Below are 18,918 nucleotides of genomic sequence, written 5' to 3'. Positions count from 1 at the left end.
TAAATGGCTATTTGATATGAGTCCTTCCCTCCTCCAAAAAAAAAAAAAAAAAAGAAAAGGCTAACAGAAAAAAGAACTGTAGCCAAGGATACAGTTAATATGATAATATAACACTGGTTTTGGTGTTAATTTGTTAACCTGATAGACTGGTTTCCTGGTCCAAAGGCCATTCAAAGCAGCAAAAAAAGTTGAAACTTTAGTTTTCTGCTTTGTTGCAAGGTATTTGCTATTGGGCTTTGCTGGTGCTTACAGTTGCTCATTACTGGTTTAATGTTATAAACATGTTTTGAGATGTTAGCTTCTTTGTGGAGTTGTTATACTGAAGCTTTGTTTTGCATTGTATTGTATATATTATTTGGAAACCATTCTGAGTGTTGACACAGAAACACAAGATAGAAAACTAATGAGGATGAATGAACTTCTTGTTTTCACAAAAGTTATACTTCCAGTTGATGATTTCAGACAGCAGCAGTTTGACCAGTTACTAAAACCCATAATATTCTTTTGGAGTTCAGGATTGAGGCAGTTCACTGATTCATTCATGGCTGAATGGATTTCAGTACATGGCAAGTAGAGCTGAGTAATCTTCTAGAAAATTCTGGAAGATAATTTTTGCTCTTTGTTTGTATGATGTCATCTAATTGTATAACTGGGCAAAGGCTATTCTCAGTACTTACTACAGGTAAGTAATTACATTTTTTTTAACAATTTGAGTGTCATATTTATTTTGAGATAACCAAGTGTATATTAACCATTTGGATTACCAGATTTCTTGAAACTGGTAATGTTTGTGTGGTTTAGATTTATTACTCTCTTTCCCTGTATGTTAAAATATTTAAAGTGGAAACAAGTTGAATACAGACTTCATTCTCCTTACAGTGATTAGTTTGCAACTCTTTTGTGAAGTCAGCTTCCCTATTTTAAGTGGATATCACATTTATAATAAATATTGAAGTTGAAATCGTAGTTTTTATCTACTTAATTGGAGCAGAACTTTATAGTTGTAAACAGAAATTGAGTGCAAAGCTAAAGCTGCTTTTGAAATATATCCTGGAATAATGCAGATTTCACTGAAGGGTTATATAAATCAACCAGCTAATTCTTAGACATTTACACATCAGCATGATAAAGGTCATATTATTCAACAGATATTTTACACAGTACAAAAAATACTTCATAATTATGTTTTCTGGAGGATTTTATTGCATTCTTAAAATAAAGATTTGGTATTATTAAACAACTTATGCATATTTTGGGATTGCACGTTTAATGAAAATATAATGTCCTTTTCATGAGGATTTGATTTGAAATTGGTGTTTAGATTGCTTAATTATCCATGTTGTAGGTGGCTCTGTGTGCTAAAGTGTGCAAATTTTTGCTGCTTAAAAAGTGTGATCTCAGTACAGTTGCAAAGTCTAAGGACAAAAGTAAAGTGTTCCATAAAGACATTGATTACTGGTTCATCTAGCTCACTCACTTTGGCATGCTTTTTCTGTAGATGGCCACAGCAGGCATTTTAGACTTGTACTGATTCTTGTCCATTTGTTTTCTGAAGAGATGCTTTTTGATTCTGTATTTATCATTGAGTTTCACTGCTCTTGAAGACTTAGGGCTCCTTTTACGAAGCCACGTTAGCGGTTTAATGCACGTAATAGTGCACGCTAATTTGCCGGCCGCGCTAGCTACTACCGCCTCCTCTTGAGCAGGAGGTAGTTTTTCGGCTAGCGCGCACTAAAAATGTACTTACGATAAAGCTGCTAACGTGGCTTCGTAAAAGGAGCCCCTAATTTAGCTGATCATTCTTTCAGTAGCAACTATATTAATACAGCAAAGAAGAATTTGGTTCCTGTTGGAAATTGGTATTAAAGTGTATTCTGAATGATGTAAACAAAAAAAAGTTAAAAAATTGACATTTAATGCTTTCACCAGCCTGATTTTGGATTGTAAGGTTACCAGTTTTTCTCTCCAGTTAATAACCATTTGGAAATAGGTGCATGAGACAAATGTCATGATATACAACTTAGTGTTTGGTATGTTTTTTTTTTTGGTTTTTTTTTTGGGGGGGTTACTTGATATGGTGAATTAGTTTTGATTAAAAAGTACTATGATTTCATTCTACTTTCCTTATTTTGTTTCTGTTGCTTTCAAATTTAGTAGTTATAAATTATATCTTTACTTTTGCCATAAATCATAAGTATTAAAATAGGTTGACCATGAAAAACTATGTTTACTTTCAGAGAGAACAGGAAATGAGAATGGGTGATATGGGTCCTCGTGGAGCAATAAACATGGGAGGTAGGGATATGAAGCATTAAAAAAAATCCTGAATTCTGACTTGATTCTTTGGGACTGTACATGTTAGCCGTGGCCACTATACTTAATATATTAGAAATATTTGTGAAAGTAGCAGTACTAACAGACGTAGCTAACCTGTTTATCATTCAAACTTATTTGATACCCTGGTCTACTCAAGTTATTTCAGAAAAGATTGTAGGCCCACAACACAACAGCAGTGCTAATGCTTGTAAAAGTCTTGAATATAACTTAAACTTCAGAGTGTCACTAAGAGTTTTTGTCTTAAAGTATTGCAATATATGCCTATTTTAAAAATGAGAATATAAATACAAATTGGCCAATAGAAGGCCTACCACAAAGTCTAAATATAGAGAATAGAACTTATGCATTGATGTAAACTCAAGAATCTGGCTAGTACTGCTACTTTAATATGAATCAAGTATAATAGTTTCTACAGATTTTGTTTTAATTCTCCTGAAGCAGGTGCTTCCGAATCATAACTTTTCATTTTTTTGTGCTTTTAAAATTTGAATGCAGGGAAGAATAACCTAAATATGAAGAAAATTGTGTTGTAAAGTGTAACATAGTATTTAAAGTCCAATGCTTTAATGTATATTTAACATATGCTACCTTTTTAAAAAAGCTCAAAGCAGAATTTTTAGAGAAAAAAAATCTCTTGAGAGAGGTTTAGATGGGTAGATAGATTAAATAAAATTAAGTTCACTCTTTTAGGCTGCTACCATATTTTACAAAGATTGTTAAAAATGGAAATAAAATTCTACATCTTTTGCATAATGTGTTGGCCTTAAAATCTTCTTGGCTGCCTTGAATTTGAATTTCTTTCAATTTGTCAAGTTGGGGGATAAAGAGGTTCTTTTTTTTTTTAATTGCATTATCTATTTAGTAGTGTTCAATAAAACCATAAACATAACTATGCTCACCTGCTTGATGGACAGGAATTTTAATTATTGAACCTGTAAGCACTGAGATGTCCTGATAGCACACACCAGTTTAAAGCTGCTAATGTAGTTTCTCTACATAAGTTCTAGAATCTGGGAAATGATGTATTGGGCTATACACCAGCATACGTTTGTGCTTGAGTTTCTATATAATGTTGTGTATTGGTGTTGCTTTTTTCAAACAATCTTTCTACTTTCCAACTATATAATTTTATGGTTTAATTCTTTAAAAACAGTTATAAGGTGAAGTACCGCATACATTTTAAGAGTAGCAGCCTTTTATTTTCTATTTGCAATAAACCTATGTTTTAATGTAGTACAATTGCCAATGTGTTTTTTTGGGGTTTTTTTTTTTTTTTGTAAAATAAAACTTCTTAGCAAAGTACTTATAGGAGCACTTGTAATAACTGATTTAAGCAGTGACAAAATAATAATTTTTGAAACAGTTTTCTGAATTATAGTTCAATGATGTGAATACTTATTAGAATAACATTTGATAACATTCTCTGCAATGCCTTATTAAACAGATCTAAAAAAGTATTCATTGATATGAAGCCTTGTTATATAAATTTACAGCTTTTATGTAGAAATAAAAAAAAAAGTATAATATATCTTAAGTAATAGGCATAAGATGATAAAGATGTACATATGCTTCTAATATATTATAAAGAGTGAGGCTGAGAGCCAACCTGTATACCTGGAAAATGCATATACAATTTTGACCATTTGGGAATTAGCGTTGGGCTTATCAAATGATTTAATATAACTGAAAAAAATATTCAAACATGGTTTATCCAAAAACTTTTGGCTTGAGAAGTGACTGCCTGCATAACCCCTGTATAAAAAAAAATAATTTGTATTGAGGAAAGTTGGATTAGCCAGCACAGGATGTGTGCTGGGAAGATTTGAATAGAGCTTTGAATGTTTTTTCTGTGTGTCTCAGAGAAACAAGAGATACCGCCTTCCCAGAACTTGCAAAGCAATAAACAACAACAAAAATGACTTTTGGTGCCCAGTCACTTTATTGTATAATAAGTCTTGACACGATCATGTTTTGGCCCAAACGTATATTGAAAATACATTTTTGTGTATTATTTATATATTTGTCTACATTGTTTTACACCTGTAATCATGTTAATGTACATTTTTTGTGTGTTATTTAAACATTTATATATTTTCAATATGTTTGTTTAGACACTTGAAGCAGGCCCCGTTGGGCTGAAATATGATTGTGTCAAGACTTATTATATAATAAAGCGAATGGGCACCAAAATTTACCTTCGTTGTTGTTTCTCATTATCTATGTCATATTTGCTGAAGAAAAAATGCATGTACTTGTCATTTATCGTATCTTCTGAAATTGAACAGCATGCTAATGCATGTTAAAATAGCTGACTAAGAACTGGCTTCAAGAAGCAAGGTTGTATTTTGAATTTTTATTTCTGCACTCGAGACTTGCTGTGAGTAAAGTATAGGCAGACCTAATCAGTTACCTGATAAAATCACAGTTTATTTAGGTCTCCTTTTACAAAGCCACAAGAGCAATTCCCACGTGACAAATGTGATGCAGCCCTTTCAGTTCCTGTGGACTGCTTCATATTTACTGAACCGGGACTTACTACATTGGCTTTTTAAAAGGGGCCTTTGTTAAATTGTGAACTGTAGATCTTGTGTCTGGGGTGAAATCACCTCTTGGCTTTTTGACTAAGGTCAGGAATAGTCTGAGTAATGAGCTAATTATGAGTTTAGTTCTTAGAGGACAAGCAGAATACTGAAATCATCACAGATGTTATCTGATGGAGCCCCCCACATGTTAACTTTGCTCCATCATTGAAGAACAAAGTTTTTGAGACAGTTCAACCACACATGCATTCCTCTTCTTGCTTACTGGTGCTGCTACTTGGGACCACAAAATTTTTCCACAGAGCCAATGACCCTGGCTGTTCATTGTGATTTCCTCAACTTTTCTTCCACACACACCCTCCTTAAAAAGGGAAAAATTGAGTCCTCTTGCCATTGTATGGTACTTTTCCTGGTAGGGTCCCTAGTTAGGTTTTTTCAGTTCTTTGCAAGTTTTCTTTATTTTAGGTGTTAGCTTGATGTAGGCCTTTTTGGGTCCCAACCACTGGATTGTGAGATTTTTTTTCATTTGTTTTTGCTACAGCTATTTTTTCCAGATGAGATGTACCAAAAAAGGCCCTCAGTAACTTTAAAAAGTGTTCCCAGTGAAACAGGACCATATCCATCATGGATACACGTAGTTGGAGTCTGTAGTTCCTGGACCCTCAGCTATGATCCCTCTCAATGTATTCTGTGTTCTCAGATGTAAGGGAGAGATTCATGGCCATGATAAATAGCACAGGAATATTTCTGGCATAGATAAGACCAGTCTAGCATTTGTCTCTGTAGGTCCCAGAGCCAGATATACCATATGCTGCAGAAGCATCAATAATAAAAGAGCTTGGATCTCCATACTACTATTAATTTCTATACTGCTACCAGACGTATGCAGCGCTATACAGAGTTGCAAAGAAAGACAGTCCCTGCTCGAAAGAGCTTACAATCTAAACAGACAAGCAGGATATTATGGATACAGTTAAGGGGAATGGTTACTCTTCTGGCTGGGTTGGTGGGCAGTGGGGAGTAGGGTTATGATTTGAAGGCTATATCAAAAAGGTAGGTTTTCAGTCTGCTTTTAAACAAGGGAAGGGAAGGGGCTTGGCAGACAAACTTGGATAATTTCTTCCAGGCACAGGGGGCGGCTAGATGAAAGGAATTAAGTCTGGAATTGGCAGTGGAAAAGGGTACAGCTAAGAACTGTTTATCTGAGGAATGGAGTTCTCTGGGAGGTGTATAAAGAGAGAGAAGGAGGGCGACGAAAATGATAGGAGGCTTGCGCCAGAAGACGTATGAGGAGAGACTGGAAGCCATGAATATGTATACCCTAGAGGAAAGGAGGGACAGGAGAGATATGATTCAGATATTCAAATACTTGAAGAGTATTAACATAGAACAAAATCTTTTCCAGAGAAAGGAAAATGGTAAAACCAGAGGACATAATTTGAGGTTGAGGGGTGGTAGATTCAAAGGCAATGTTAGGAAATTCTATTTTATGGAGAGGGTGGTGGATGCCTGGAATGCGCTCCCGAGAGAGGTGGTGGAGAGTAAAACTGTGACTGAGTTCAAAGAAGCGTGGGATGAAACAAAGGATCTAGAATCAGAAAATAATATTAAATATTGAACTAAGGCCAGTACTGGGCAGACTTGCACAGTCTGTGTCTGGGTAACATAGAAACATAGAAATAGATGGCAGATAAGGGCCACGGCCCATCAAGTCTGCCCACCCTACTGTCCCTCCCCTCCCTTTGCCCTGTAAATAGATCCCATGTGTCGATCCCATTTGGCTTTAAAATCAGGCACGCTACTAGCCTCAATCACCTGCAGTGGAAGACTATTCCAGCGATCAACCACCCTTTCAGTGAAAAATAATTTTCTGGTGTCACCTCGTAGTTTTCCGCCTCTGATTTTCCACGGATGCCCTCTTGTTGTCGCAGGACCCCTGAAAAAGAAGATATCTTCCTCAGTCTCGATGCGGCCCGTGAGATACTTGAACGTCTCGATCATGTATGGCTGTTTGGTGGGGGATGGACTGGGGAGGGCTTCAGTGGCTGGGAGGGTGTAGATGGGCTGGAGTAGGTTTTAACAGAGATTTCGGCAGTTGGAACCCAAGCACAGTACCGGGTAGAGCTTTGGATTCTTGCCCAGAAATAGCTAAGAAAAAAAATTTAAAAATTTAAGTTGAATCAGGTTGGGCAGACTGGATGGACCATTCGGGTCTTTATCTGCTGTCATCTACTATGTTACTATGAAGCAAGGAGAGATATTGAAGGGCAGCAGAATGAACATACTTGTAGGTCAGCAATAGGAGCTTGAACTGTATGCAAAGGCGAATAGGGAGCCAGTGAAGTGATTTAAGGAAAGGAGTGATATTAGTGTAGCAAGGTTGGTAGAAGATGAGTCATGCAGCAGAGTTTTGTACAGATTGCAAGGTGGAGAGGCAGCATTGCAGGAGACCAGTTAGAAGTAGTTTGGAGTAATTTAAGCATGAGGTTACGAGAGTGTGGACAAGTGTCTTGTTAGTGTGCATAGAGAGGATTGTGGTGATGTTGTAGAGATAGAAATGACAGGCCTTAGCAGTTTGTTGGATGTAAGTAGAAAATGAGAGGTTGGAATCAAAGATTGACTATAAGGTTGCGAGTAGAGGAGACTGGAACGATGACAGTATTATTTACTGAGATGAAGAAAAGAGGAGGAGGTGCAGAGGGTTTAGGAGGAAAGAGGAACAGCATTAGTAAACTTTCGGGATCAGTCATCAACAGATTTCTGCCTAAAGAAGAGGAAGAATGCATCCTAGTTTTCATTGGTCCTGCGAGATCATACCACTGGCCATCAACTGGAGGCTGGGACTCATTGATATCATATCTCTTCAAAGCATGGCACTAAAGTATCTCCTTTGATGTGAGGAAAACTTATTCTCCATGGCATCAAAGGTAGTATCTCCTTTTAAAGGCAAAATAGGAGATATTAGTGGGTACACTTGAAAAAAACAAAGGATCAAAGGTGGTATGACAGTATCCATGGACTTGAGATCTCACTTCTGATACATACCAAGTTACTCAATAGTACATGGCTATTCTTACTATAATGCCCATACCTTTATTGATGACAGCCTTCAAGAAGCAGCTCACAAAGAGGTTTGAGGAATAGATGGAGTGCTGCTTCTCTCAGTGTGATATTGCTGCCTTAACATCAGCAAAAGACCAAGAATGTTCAACTCATGCTTAAGACTCATGTGTTGCCTACAGAAGATTTGTCATTGCTGTGGTTTCAAATGGTATCAGCTTTGATGTTGGTCACATGGTATCAATTTCCAGTGCATCAGTGGAGGAAGCTTCGCTTGGTGCATTGGAAATATTTGGTCTTGTCTCTCCCCTAGCTAAGGCCTGACCCTGAGGTCAAACATCTCCATTGGAGTATTCTTTTGGTTTTGATTGAGTTCTCTGGGAATCTGAGGAAGAATTAGATGTTTTATCTTAAGAGGCCCCTAGGTCTTCCTTTATATCCTTCTCCAACTTATGAGACATAAATCCCTTAAAGAGGAGCTTTGGTCAATTGAGTTTGTCATGGAAATGGCTCATGCCATGCCATTTATGTTAAAAACAGAAGAGCAACCCAGGATAGAATATTCTTTAATTTCTTGACCCACCTGAGGTGGCTGTGATAGTGCCAGTTCATGCAGTCCTAAAGGAGATTTAGAATCGGATGAAAATGTGGGAGCCCCCTTTGTTTTTACTTTAAGAAGATTGAGTCTATGTATAGAGTCCACAAAGTACTCACATTCAAGAAGCAACAACTTTTTCACAATTCTGTGGTGATTGAATCTAATCTTAAGAGTCAAAAACTTCAAGACTCACTGGGGCTCTCTGGGAGGGAAGCTCAAACTTTAGCACAACATTCTGGAAAAATAAAATCTTCCTCTCCCCCCAAAAATGTAATAGTGTTGCTTATCATACTATCAGTTTTTCATTGTAGTGTACTTGCATGCTATTGTGTGCAGTATAGCAGAGTTTATTAACACTCTATTTACTTCATGCACTAGTAACCAATGGAAGGAGTGTGGAAAATTCATGGTCCTTGTAACAGTAAATATTAGCAGATAGACATGCATGTTCCACTTCATGATAAAACACACAAACTGTAGAAGTCTGCCCAACACTGGTCCTACTTCCCAACTGCTGGAGTTGCCATCAAAGCCCATTCTAGCCTTGATCCTGATAAGTTTTTGCTATTTACAGGAACTAGATCATGGAAGTTTGCCCAGCATTACTTCCCAACCTCTGAAGCTACAGTCAAAGTGCACTCCAGTTGAGGCCATTTAAGTTTTTCTTTAGTTGGGTTGTATCTTTTTCCTATATAGTGACTCTGTGTTTGTCCCAAGTATTCTTGAATTCTGTTACCATTTTTGTCTTCACAACCTTCTGTGGGAAGGGCATTCCAAACATCTACCATCAAAACATATTTCCTGACATTGATACTAAGTCTCTCATCCTGCAACCTCAACCTCTAGTTCTACCGCTTCCCCATCTCTGAAAAAGATTAGTTTAAATACTTAAAAGGTATTAATAAGCAAATGTCTGTATCATATCATATATCCCTCCATCCTTTCTTTACTGTTGAACATCATGAGGTCTTCAAGTCTCTTCACATGTCAGTTGGCACAAAGTCTTTATTTTTGTCACCTTCCTCCGAGCCACTACAAGTCTCTTGATGTCCTTACAAGATACAGTGTCTAAAATTGAACAGAATACTCCCTCACCAATTACCTCTCCAGGGTGCCCTCTCTGTTACAAATCTGTCTGCAAAAATAGCAAATTTTGCCTTCTAACCCTTTGGCAGTGTCATTTGCATCACCAGTACCAATCCATGAAGCACACTACTACTCACTTTTCTTTATTCCAAGTGAGTTGCATTCACTGCCACCACCTGGGACTTGGGAGTTCTCATCCGGGAAGATATGAAAGCTGCCAATCAGGTGGGGAAAGCTTCAGCAAAGGCAAGACAAATGCTGGGTTGCATCAGAAGGAGCTTTATCCGCCAAAAGCCTGAAGTCATACTACTGTTATACAGATCCACGGTGAGACCTCACCTGGAGTACTGTGTCCAGTTTTGGAGGCCACATTATCAAAAGGATGTGAAGAGAATGGAGTCGATCCAGAGAATGGCCACTAGGATGGTCTCAGGACTTAAAGACATCCCATATGAAGAACGTCTGACCAGACTGCGCTTATATTCTCTTGAGGAGCGCAGAGAAAGGGGGGACATGATAGAAACATTCAAATACATCATGGGTCGCATTGAAGTGGAGGAAGAAATCTTTTTTCTTATGGGTCCCACGGCAACAAGAGGGCATCCGCTAAAACTTAAGGGGGGAAGATTTCATGGTGACAACAGGAAATAATTCTTCACCGAACAGGTGATCGATGGAATAAACTTCCACGCCAGGTGGTCGAGGCTGGTAGCGTGCTCAATTTCAAAAGTCGATGGGACAAACAGGTGGGGGTGCTACAGAGTTATGCATAAAAGATGGGTACTCCAGGGAGGGAGGGTTCTTGAGTGGGCAGACTTGTTGGGCCGCTATAAATTACAGTATTATTATTAAAACGTAGCCAAAAGGAAAGATTTATCAAGAGTTTTACCTCATGCAAAATTGTCATTTCTTTAATAAGACGTTAACTATTTTTTTTTAGGCCCTCCAAGTACCGACAAATCCAAAATGTGGCCCTGCAAAGGCTTTGAGTTTGAGACCACTGCTCTACTGCCACATCCAACATTTCTTCCTCTGCCATCCCCAGACCATGTGCAGCATTTTTCAACATTGTCAACCAGCCCATGCCCAACATTTCTCCTCCTATCACCCCTCTTCAGCACCATGCCACTTTTCTCCCTCCATCACTATGTCCAACATTCCTCCCCCTTGCATCCCCATTTTAATCTGCCTCTCTGTTCCCTCTCCACCTCCATATCCAACATTTCTCCCTCTCATCTTTCTCTTCCCCATGTATCTCTACCTCACCCCTCTCTCTATGGCCAACAATTTTCCTCTTTCTTCCTTTCCCCATGTGCACCATCTCTTTCCCTCTCACTCACACACTCATGCCCAACAATTCTTCCTTCCTATTCCTCCCTTCCTTGTGTTCCAAGTTCATGCCCCTTCCCTCCCTTCTGTGTCCTGAGTTCGTCCTCCCTCCATGCTTTCCAGCCTTTGTCCCAAATTTTTGTTCTACCATGTCCCAACGTGCTCCTTCTCCCTTTGTCCCACGTTTCTCCCCCCCCTCACTTGTTCCCTTCCGGGCCATCCAACTAGGCATGCCTCCTTATGCCGAAGCCTACCCAGAAGGTTTCCTTCTGATGTCAGAGCTGATGTCTGAGGGAAGCCTTCTGGGTCAACCGGGGATCCCAGTTACCTCAACAGTCCTTCCAGGTGGGCTGCTCCTTCCTGCCTTCAGCCGTACTTGTTTGCAGGGATGTGTGTAATGGCTCTTGCACGCTGCACATGGCTGACCTCCATTGTACACATCTGACCACGGGTCGGTGTATGGCCTTGTCCCTGTACCTATGGCAACCAGTTTAATTTTTTCCTCCGTTCTGGCAGGTTACCCGTGGCTATCCTTTTATAGAATTTTTAATCACATTTGTTTGATAGTGCTGCTCGTATACAGAATTCAGATGTAATGTATACTTTTGTATACAGGTGTAGTCTGTGCCCCAAAGAGCATACAGTCTAATGGCAACAAGTGATAGATTTATTGATATAGGAAATTTAGTAGAAAAAAATACCTTAGTTTTCCAGGTTCCTAGCACAGATTAATTTATAAATATTAACAATGTTTGATAGTACAGGCATTAAATGGGAATTCCTATGGGTGTCGTTAGTGCATCCTTTGATGAATTCCCCCTTAAGTGTGTTCCTATTATCAGTGCACTTTAATACCTTGACCTTTTAACTTCAGGATACTTCTGGAGGAGCACACTACTGGCTCATCTCCAGTACTGTGCAAAAATGTCTTTTGTTATTTAAAAGTCTAGTTAACACAGTGTTATAACACAATGTTAATGATTGGGCAGTATGTGTAATCTTATAGGACTGTGTTCAGTCTTAAGTGAAATGTATTTGAATGGAGCCTGTAGCCCTCTTTTTTATTTTTAAGATTCTTATAGGATACAGTAAGTAGTTTATAACAAGCTGCTAATGTGAAAATTTCCTCAAATTCTTGAATTGTCATCCATTTCATGGAGCAACTGGCTGTACAGTCTCAAAGAATACAAGTAATATAATGTTTTGAATTTTTAATAAATTGGTTTTTATTAAATATTTTAACTTTTTGTTAAAATTTGAGATAGGACAGCTCTAAGTATAGATTGTTTTACATAGATACTTATAGCCCAGCACCTGCTGGTAGTCAAGGTCCTCCTCCAATGATGGGTATGAATATGAACAGAGGAACGGTATCTGGCTCTACTATGGGTCCTGGGTCTGCTATTGGATCAGAAGGAGCTGCAAATTTGGGATCTACATTGATGGCAGATAATGAAGCAGCGGTAATGTATTTATATTAAATATATTTTAATATGTTCACCTATAAAGTTCATCTCTAACAAAGGTAACTTCACACTAAGTTTATCCCCCCTTACTTATTACAAAGCTGTGTTGGTAACTGCCTGAAGCCCATAGAGATTTACAGGGCTTTGGGGCTTTTGTCACGCAGCTTTGTAAAAGAGAGGGTTAATTTTTTAAGAATATTATAAGATGCTTAACTGTAGAGGTGAAGAAAGTAATAATTGCCTACATATAATATTTTGTAAGATAATATAAGGATTGTTTATGTTCATTCCATCTTTTTATAAGTACTGTTTAAGTAATTTTTAAATAGTTAATTGTCTTCACCTTCAGTGTGCAGAGGAGAAAATTGAATATGCTGCACTTTTTTTAAAAGGAAAAGGAAACTTTATTTAATTTGCAAAGTGTAAGTGTAAAGGACATTAGGATGTTAAACATTGCTATCGGGTCTTTTTTTAGATTCTAAAACATGAATCTTAAATTTGATAGTTCAGTATGATTTATCAAATATACTAACAGTAGTGAAATAAACATTTGTATGCAATATATTGGATTACTTGGGATAGTGTGAAGATACCTTTCTGCTGAGTGCAAATTATTTTCAAAATTTGTAATATAAAAAGTCTTGAGAGAATGTTGGGTGATTGAGACTTATGTCTTTTTAAAAAAATCTAATAATAAACTTTAAGGCATGGTAATTTACTATATGGTCATAGGTGCTATGCCTGCCTAGTTGCTGTGCTGAAAGTTAAACTTCACTTCCTTTTTTATCATACCAGACCAGTTCAGTCAAATATTTGTCTCCCCCTACCAGCAGATGGAGGTAGGGTAGAAGAACTTCTCCAGCAACATCACTGGTATCGGGGCTGGTGCAGTCTGGAACCTTTAAGTATTTCTTTACCTTCAACAGATTGTGTAAATTGGGCTGGTGTAGCAGGTTTGCTACTGGGTCTGACTCCCTGGGCCACATTCTTTAATCATCCCTTAATCAAGTTGAGCCTAACGGCATTCTCCCTCTGAAGCTCTTAGTGTATCCCACAGATTTGACATGGTGGCTTGTCGGTGATCCCTGCAGGGACCTCTGCCAACAAGGAGTATGTAGTGATCTGTCATTCCTCCAGTACATCTGTAGAGCTTCCAAAAAAGTAAAAAAGGGGGTGCATTTTATTGGCAGCTGGAAAGTTAGTTGAGTCAGATAGTGGTGGATGAGAGCTTCTGCCCAGCTTTGGAGTATACTGGGGCTTGGTTTTAGGCAGTTGTGAAGTTCTTAGGGCAGCACAAGCTCCGTCCCTGACATTTTTTAGGTTGCTTTTAACTTCTAATCCTCACTCACTTATAAAGTAACCATGCCTGAGAAATTTGCTAACCCTGTTTGTCTGTTTGATTAGATTGTAAGCTGTACTGAGCAGTGACTGTCCCTTGAATGTTTTAATGTACAGGGCTGCATATGTCTAGCAGCGCTATAGAAATTAGTAGTAGTAGTAGTATGTGAGAACCGGTAGCATATCACTGCCAGTTTGTTTTGCTCCACATGTGATGGGGTGTCGTCAGTTGTTACATGTAGAAGATCACAGCAGTGCTGCACTGCAGGGGTATTTCTTGTTGGCCGCAATGCCCATTTTTAGTCCTTGCCTGCCAAAATGCAGAATGTTAACCGCTTTGATCCTATTTGGCAAATTGAGCGGTATATAAAGATTTTTAATAAACAAAAACATAATGAGGTGGAAGCTTAGGTTGAGGCCTGCTCCAAAATCATTTTTTCTGTTTTGGCTGAAACCAAACCTGTGACCAAATTTTGTCACTCAGGTGTGACACCAAAATGGAAACAATAAACAAAACTGCACTGCACTATCTCAATCCCTTCCCCCTGAAAAAAAACAGCTCACTTCAGAGCCGCTCCCCTCTCCTGGAACAAAGGCAAGGTGAGGCGCCTCTGGAACACCCCATCCCTGAGCTTATCTTAAAAGAATTGATGGTGCAGTGGAGACAGAATTGATCCTCACTCCCCTCTGCTCCTACTGGCTCTGTTGTTGTCATGGCTGCTAGGATTTAAAGTGGCAATCTTTCAAAATTGCTGCCAGTATTTGTAGTAGTCATGTTGAGATTGGAACCAGCAGGAGTGAGCACGGATCGCTCCTGCCTCCATTGCACTGTCAGTACTTTAAAGGGAAGCCCAGGGAGGTAGGGTGTTCTAGCCTTGCTGAGAGTGGGGAGTCTGGGCTTGTTTTTATTCTTGTTGACTTTGAATATTGGATGTGAGCTGCTCAGAGGAGGGGAGTGGGAAGAGATTGGGGGGCGGGGGACTGCATCAGAGTGTTGATTTCAGCTGAAAATATACTTATTTTTTAAGCTGAAACAGAAAAATTAGGATTTTGAGTCAGTTTCAGCACAAAAACCAATCCCTTGTTGTTGTTTGGGTTCCCTCAATCCCAGAATATAAACAGACTTCATTCATTGGATCTTAATGTATTGGACACGCTAATCCACCTTCTCCAAAGGGTCCCCATTGAACCCTTCTAATTGGTTGGCAGTGACCATAGGTGCAAGTCTGTTGGGCTGGAGGGGGGTTCATTATCTCTGCTGATTTACTTGTAGCTTTTGGTTATTCACAGCTGTAGCATGGCCATCAGCTGGCTGAAGTCAAGAGCCAATAACTTAGCTGCCCCTATTTGGGGCAAGGTGTTCCAGGTATCATGTATTCCACCATTGTGGCAATCAGATAGTAGGCAAGGAGGAACCTGAATCTGTTGTGCAGCTGGGCAGAACAGTATCTCCTGGTGCTCTCGGCAGTGCTCACTATGGGGATGGACAACATGCAGACAGGCTTTCTCAGCTGGAATTTTAAATCAGGAGTGTAGGAACTGAATTTCTTGGCCTTCCAGTTTCTGGTTGTCTCATATGTCGTGACTTGAAAATGTTGCAGCACAGTGCAAAATGTCCCTTATTCTTCAGCTGCAGGAAGGATTACTGCTTGACTGGCATCAGTGCTATCATGCAGCTGTGGCTACAGCAGGAACCCCTGTATGTTTATCTTCCATGGCCCCTTATCAGCAGAGTTCTGTGGAATGTGACTAAGCAACTATTTCTCTTGAACCTTGTAGCACTAGACCTGGCTGGTCTCCCATTCCCTCTTCCAAGAGGTCAGGGCATCCTGAAAAAAGGCCTGGTCATCATGGAGGACCCAGATCCCTTTTGGCTTACCACCTAGCCATTGAGGGACTGTCCCTGTTTGGTAATTGTCACAGTGCTTAAAGCATGGACATGCAGATAGTCTGTGTCCCTGGCTTATATCTACTTATGGCACATCTTCAGAGGGTGGAGCGAGTCAGGTCCTGTGATATGTCTTGATATTATGCATGTTTTTTTGTGGAGTGTTAAACAAATCCCAACACTTTTTGCTACATTGGAACTTTAGTTTGGTTCTTAACACCCTGACAGGACTGCCTTTCATACCTGTGTTTCTTGTTGTCATGTGCTCAGCTAGACAAATTTCCAAGTTACAGAACATCTCCTGCTCATACACCCACTTGTGTTTCACAGTTGGGACGGTTTTATTTCATATAGACCTGTTAATCTTTCCTATAATGGTTTTCGCCATTTCATGTGAATCAGATGATATTTTTCCCTGCAGTTCTTACAGGAGGACCAACAAATTCCTTGCAAAAGTCCAATTTCATATTTTGTTTCAGAGAGAACAAGTGACACAGCTTCTAAGGCATCCATAGTATGGAAGATTAAGGCTGCCATCGTGGCAGCTTGTATTATCTTTGGACAACCACATGTGGGTGATGTCATCCTCGGAGCCTCGGTACGGACAGATTTAAAAGTGCAACACCACTTTAAGAATTTGAGAAAATTTGTGAACTGCCCGCACCACGAATGCGTGAGTGTCTTCTTGCCCGACATTGCTCATGGCTCCTTAGTTCTTAGGTTTCCGTGGAGCTAAAAAGTTGTGTTTTTGAATGCTGTTCAAATTTTTTTACATTTTGCCTTCCTGCTCATGTTATTTCTTTTTCTTTTACTTATTTTAAGTTTACTTCATTTTCTTAACAACAACAAAAAAAGTGGGGAAACTTTTTTTCCTCTTTTCTCTTCACATTTGCCTGAGGCAGTCTTTCCATCAATGTCCTGGCCGTTAGCGGGTTTAAAAAAGTGCTGCAGGTGCCAAAGGCAAATTTCCATCACTGACCTTCCACAGTTGGTGCTTGCAGTGCCTTGGCCCGGAACACCGTGTAGAATCTTGTGCCAGTGTTCTACCTTGCAGAAATGTACCATCAATAGCCAGAAACTTCAACAAGAAAAATTGTTTGGCACCCGCATGGACAAAGACATGGACATTGGCGCTGAGAGACATCACTCTGTCTAGTAAGCCAGCTTCCCAACAGGTGTCGCAGGTTACCTTTGCATTGAGTCCCTTGATGCCGACCAAGCAACGACCTCTCTTGCGCCTTGCCCTTTCCTACATCGAGGTGTGCATTCTCTTCGCAGTCACCCCTCTCCAATGCAAGACGTGGCACTGATGGTACTGGCAGAAAGGCCAAAGGCACTGGTGCTTTCCTTCTGTGAAAATCTCGATACGCTTTTCCAAGTGAGTGATATGTTTAAACTCCTTACCTCGACATTGACTCATTGGTACCAACCCAGCCTGAGCATAAGGCCACCAGAGCGGCATCGACATTCCACACCCAAGTATAAACAATTTCATTGCAGGTCCAGCTATCTATTGAGGCCCCGCTCCAGTTCGAGGCATCGTCAGTCTTCTTCCTTATCTCAACACTCCAAGTCCCGTAAGCATCGTCGTTCTTCAGGAACTTCGGGAAATCATTGCTCTCCCTCATGATCTATGAAGTGTAAAAGTGTATCATGTCATGCATCATCATAGTCATCGGATTGACACTGGGCTCAACGTCAGCATCAATCTTCTCGATGCACTCCTTTACCAAAGCCCTTTTATGACTCTGACTTACAGTCTGACTCAGCTGAAGACTTACCTGAATCTACAATGGAGGCTTATGACACTACCTTGGAAGAGTCTCCACAAAAGTCTCCATCAAGGGCTAAATCTCCTACTGAAAGACTTTCTTTGGCCAAATTAATTAGGTAGTTAGGCAAAGAGCTACTAGTCAAGCTAGAAGCTGATTCTGCCTATAGTCCTGAATACTTGGAGGCCTTAGATTATGATGAGCCTCCTAAAGAACTTCTCAGACTACCTTTGCATGGTATTTTCAAAGGGACGCTTCACAAGAATTGAGAAACGCCCTAACCATTACAGTAGTTCCCAGAAAATTGGACACTCTATTTAAAATAATTTCTTCTCCAGGTTTGACAAACTACAGCTTCAGCACCAGTCCTTGGTGGTAGAGTCTACTTTGAAAAAATCAAGAATTTATTCCTCAGTGCCACCAGGGCGTGAAGGGTGCACTATGGACAAATTTGGATGTCACCTGTACCATAATTCTATGTTAGCAAATAGAGTACTAAATTACAATATATATATTTTCTGCTAGGTAAAGCACCTTGTTAAGAAATTGTCTTCTAGATACATTCCCCCAGACCAAGGCCATATTATGTTAACCCCAATCATAAAAAACACGAAAGACCCCCCAAACGCCCCTTCTAATTACCGACCAATCGCTAGCATCCCTCTTTTCACCAAAATAGCTGAAGGGGTAGTAAAAGCTGAGCTCTCCGCCTATCTGGATAAATTCAACATACTATGTGACAATCAATCGGGCTTTCGAACAGACCACAGCACCGAAACCATCATAGCAGCCTTAATTGACCACTTGCACACCCTTTTCAGCCGGGGCTCCAGCGCCTTGATACTCCAACTCGACTTGAGCAGGTCATTCGACCTAGTAGACCACAACATTCTTCTCGAATGCCTGTCCCACATAGGCATCTCCGATCAAGTCCTCAATTGGTTTTGCGGATTCCTACAAAACAGATCCTACAGAGTACTTAAAAACGACTCTTCCTCACCTAGCTGGGTTAACTCCTGCGGGGTGCCACAAGGCTCCCCCCTATCCCCCACCCTATTCAATATCTACCTCGCCTCCCTGGGTAACCTCCTTCATAACCTCAAACTCAAATTCTTCATCTATGCAGATGACATCACAATAATCATCCCACTCTCCACTTTCTCCTCAGAACTTCTAGCCTACATCACAAGCATACTCAATCAGTTAGAACACTGGATGCTATCCTACAGATTAAAACTAAACCCGGACAAAACAAAATTCTTCCTAGCCTCCCCCAATGACAAAATCAAAGACTCCACAATCCAGGTGAAAGGTCTGGTCTTCCCCCTCGAACAAACAATAAAAATACTGGGAGTCACTCTAGACAAACATCTATCGCTAGAAAATCACACCGATCTCACTGTCAAGAAATGCTTCTCAGTGCTCTGGAAACTGCGCACCATAAAAAAATACTTTGAAGACTCCTCTTTCCGCTTATTGGTACAATCCTCCGTGCTCAGTGTAC

At 39.8% G+C, this 18,918-nt stretch overlaps 1 protein-coding gene across 3 annotated transcripts in view; it reads left to right on the top strand.

Moving 5' to 3' along the window:
* PSPC1 (paraspeckle component 1) overlaps window positions 1-18,918 on the top strand; it is a 319,494-nt gene that overhangs the window by 187,007 nt on the left and 113,569 nt on the right. For all 3 annotated transcript variants that reach the window (XR_004539827.1, XM_033948195.1, XM_033948194.1), the window contains exons 8-9: window positions 2,238-2,295; window positions 12,247-12,413. Coding sequence is in view for 2 of the 3 variants with exons in the window: in XM_033948195.1 (XP_033804086.1) it covers window positions 2,238-2,295; window positions 12,247-12,413 (225 nt within the window). In the remaining variant the exon portion in view is untranslated. The remainder of the gene's footprint in view (window positions 1-2,237; window positions 2,296-12,246; window positions 12,414-18,918) is intronic.

The sequence above is a fragment of the Geotrypetes seraphini genome, chromosome 6, assembly GCF_902459505.1.
Source record: "Geotrypetes seraphini chromosome 6, aGeoSer1.1, whole genome shotgun sequence".
In the NCBI taxonomy this organism is placed as follows: domain Eukaryota; kingdom Metazoa; phylum Chordata; class Amphibia; order Gymnophiona; family Dermophiidae; genus Geotrypetes; species Geotrypetes seraphini.
Note: the sequence above shows the minus strand (reverse complement) of the source record. Positions and strands in the feature narration are given on the sequence as shown.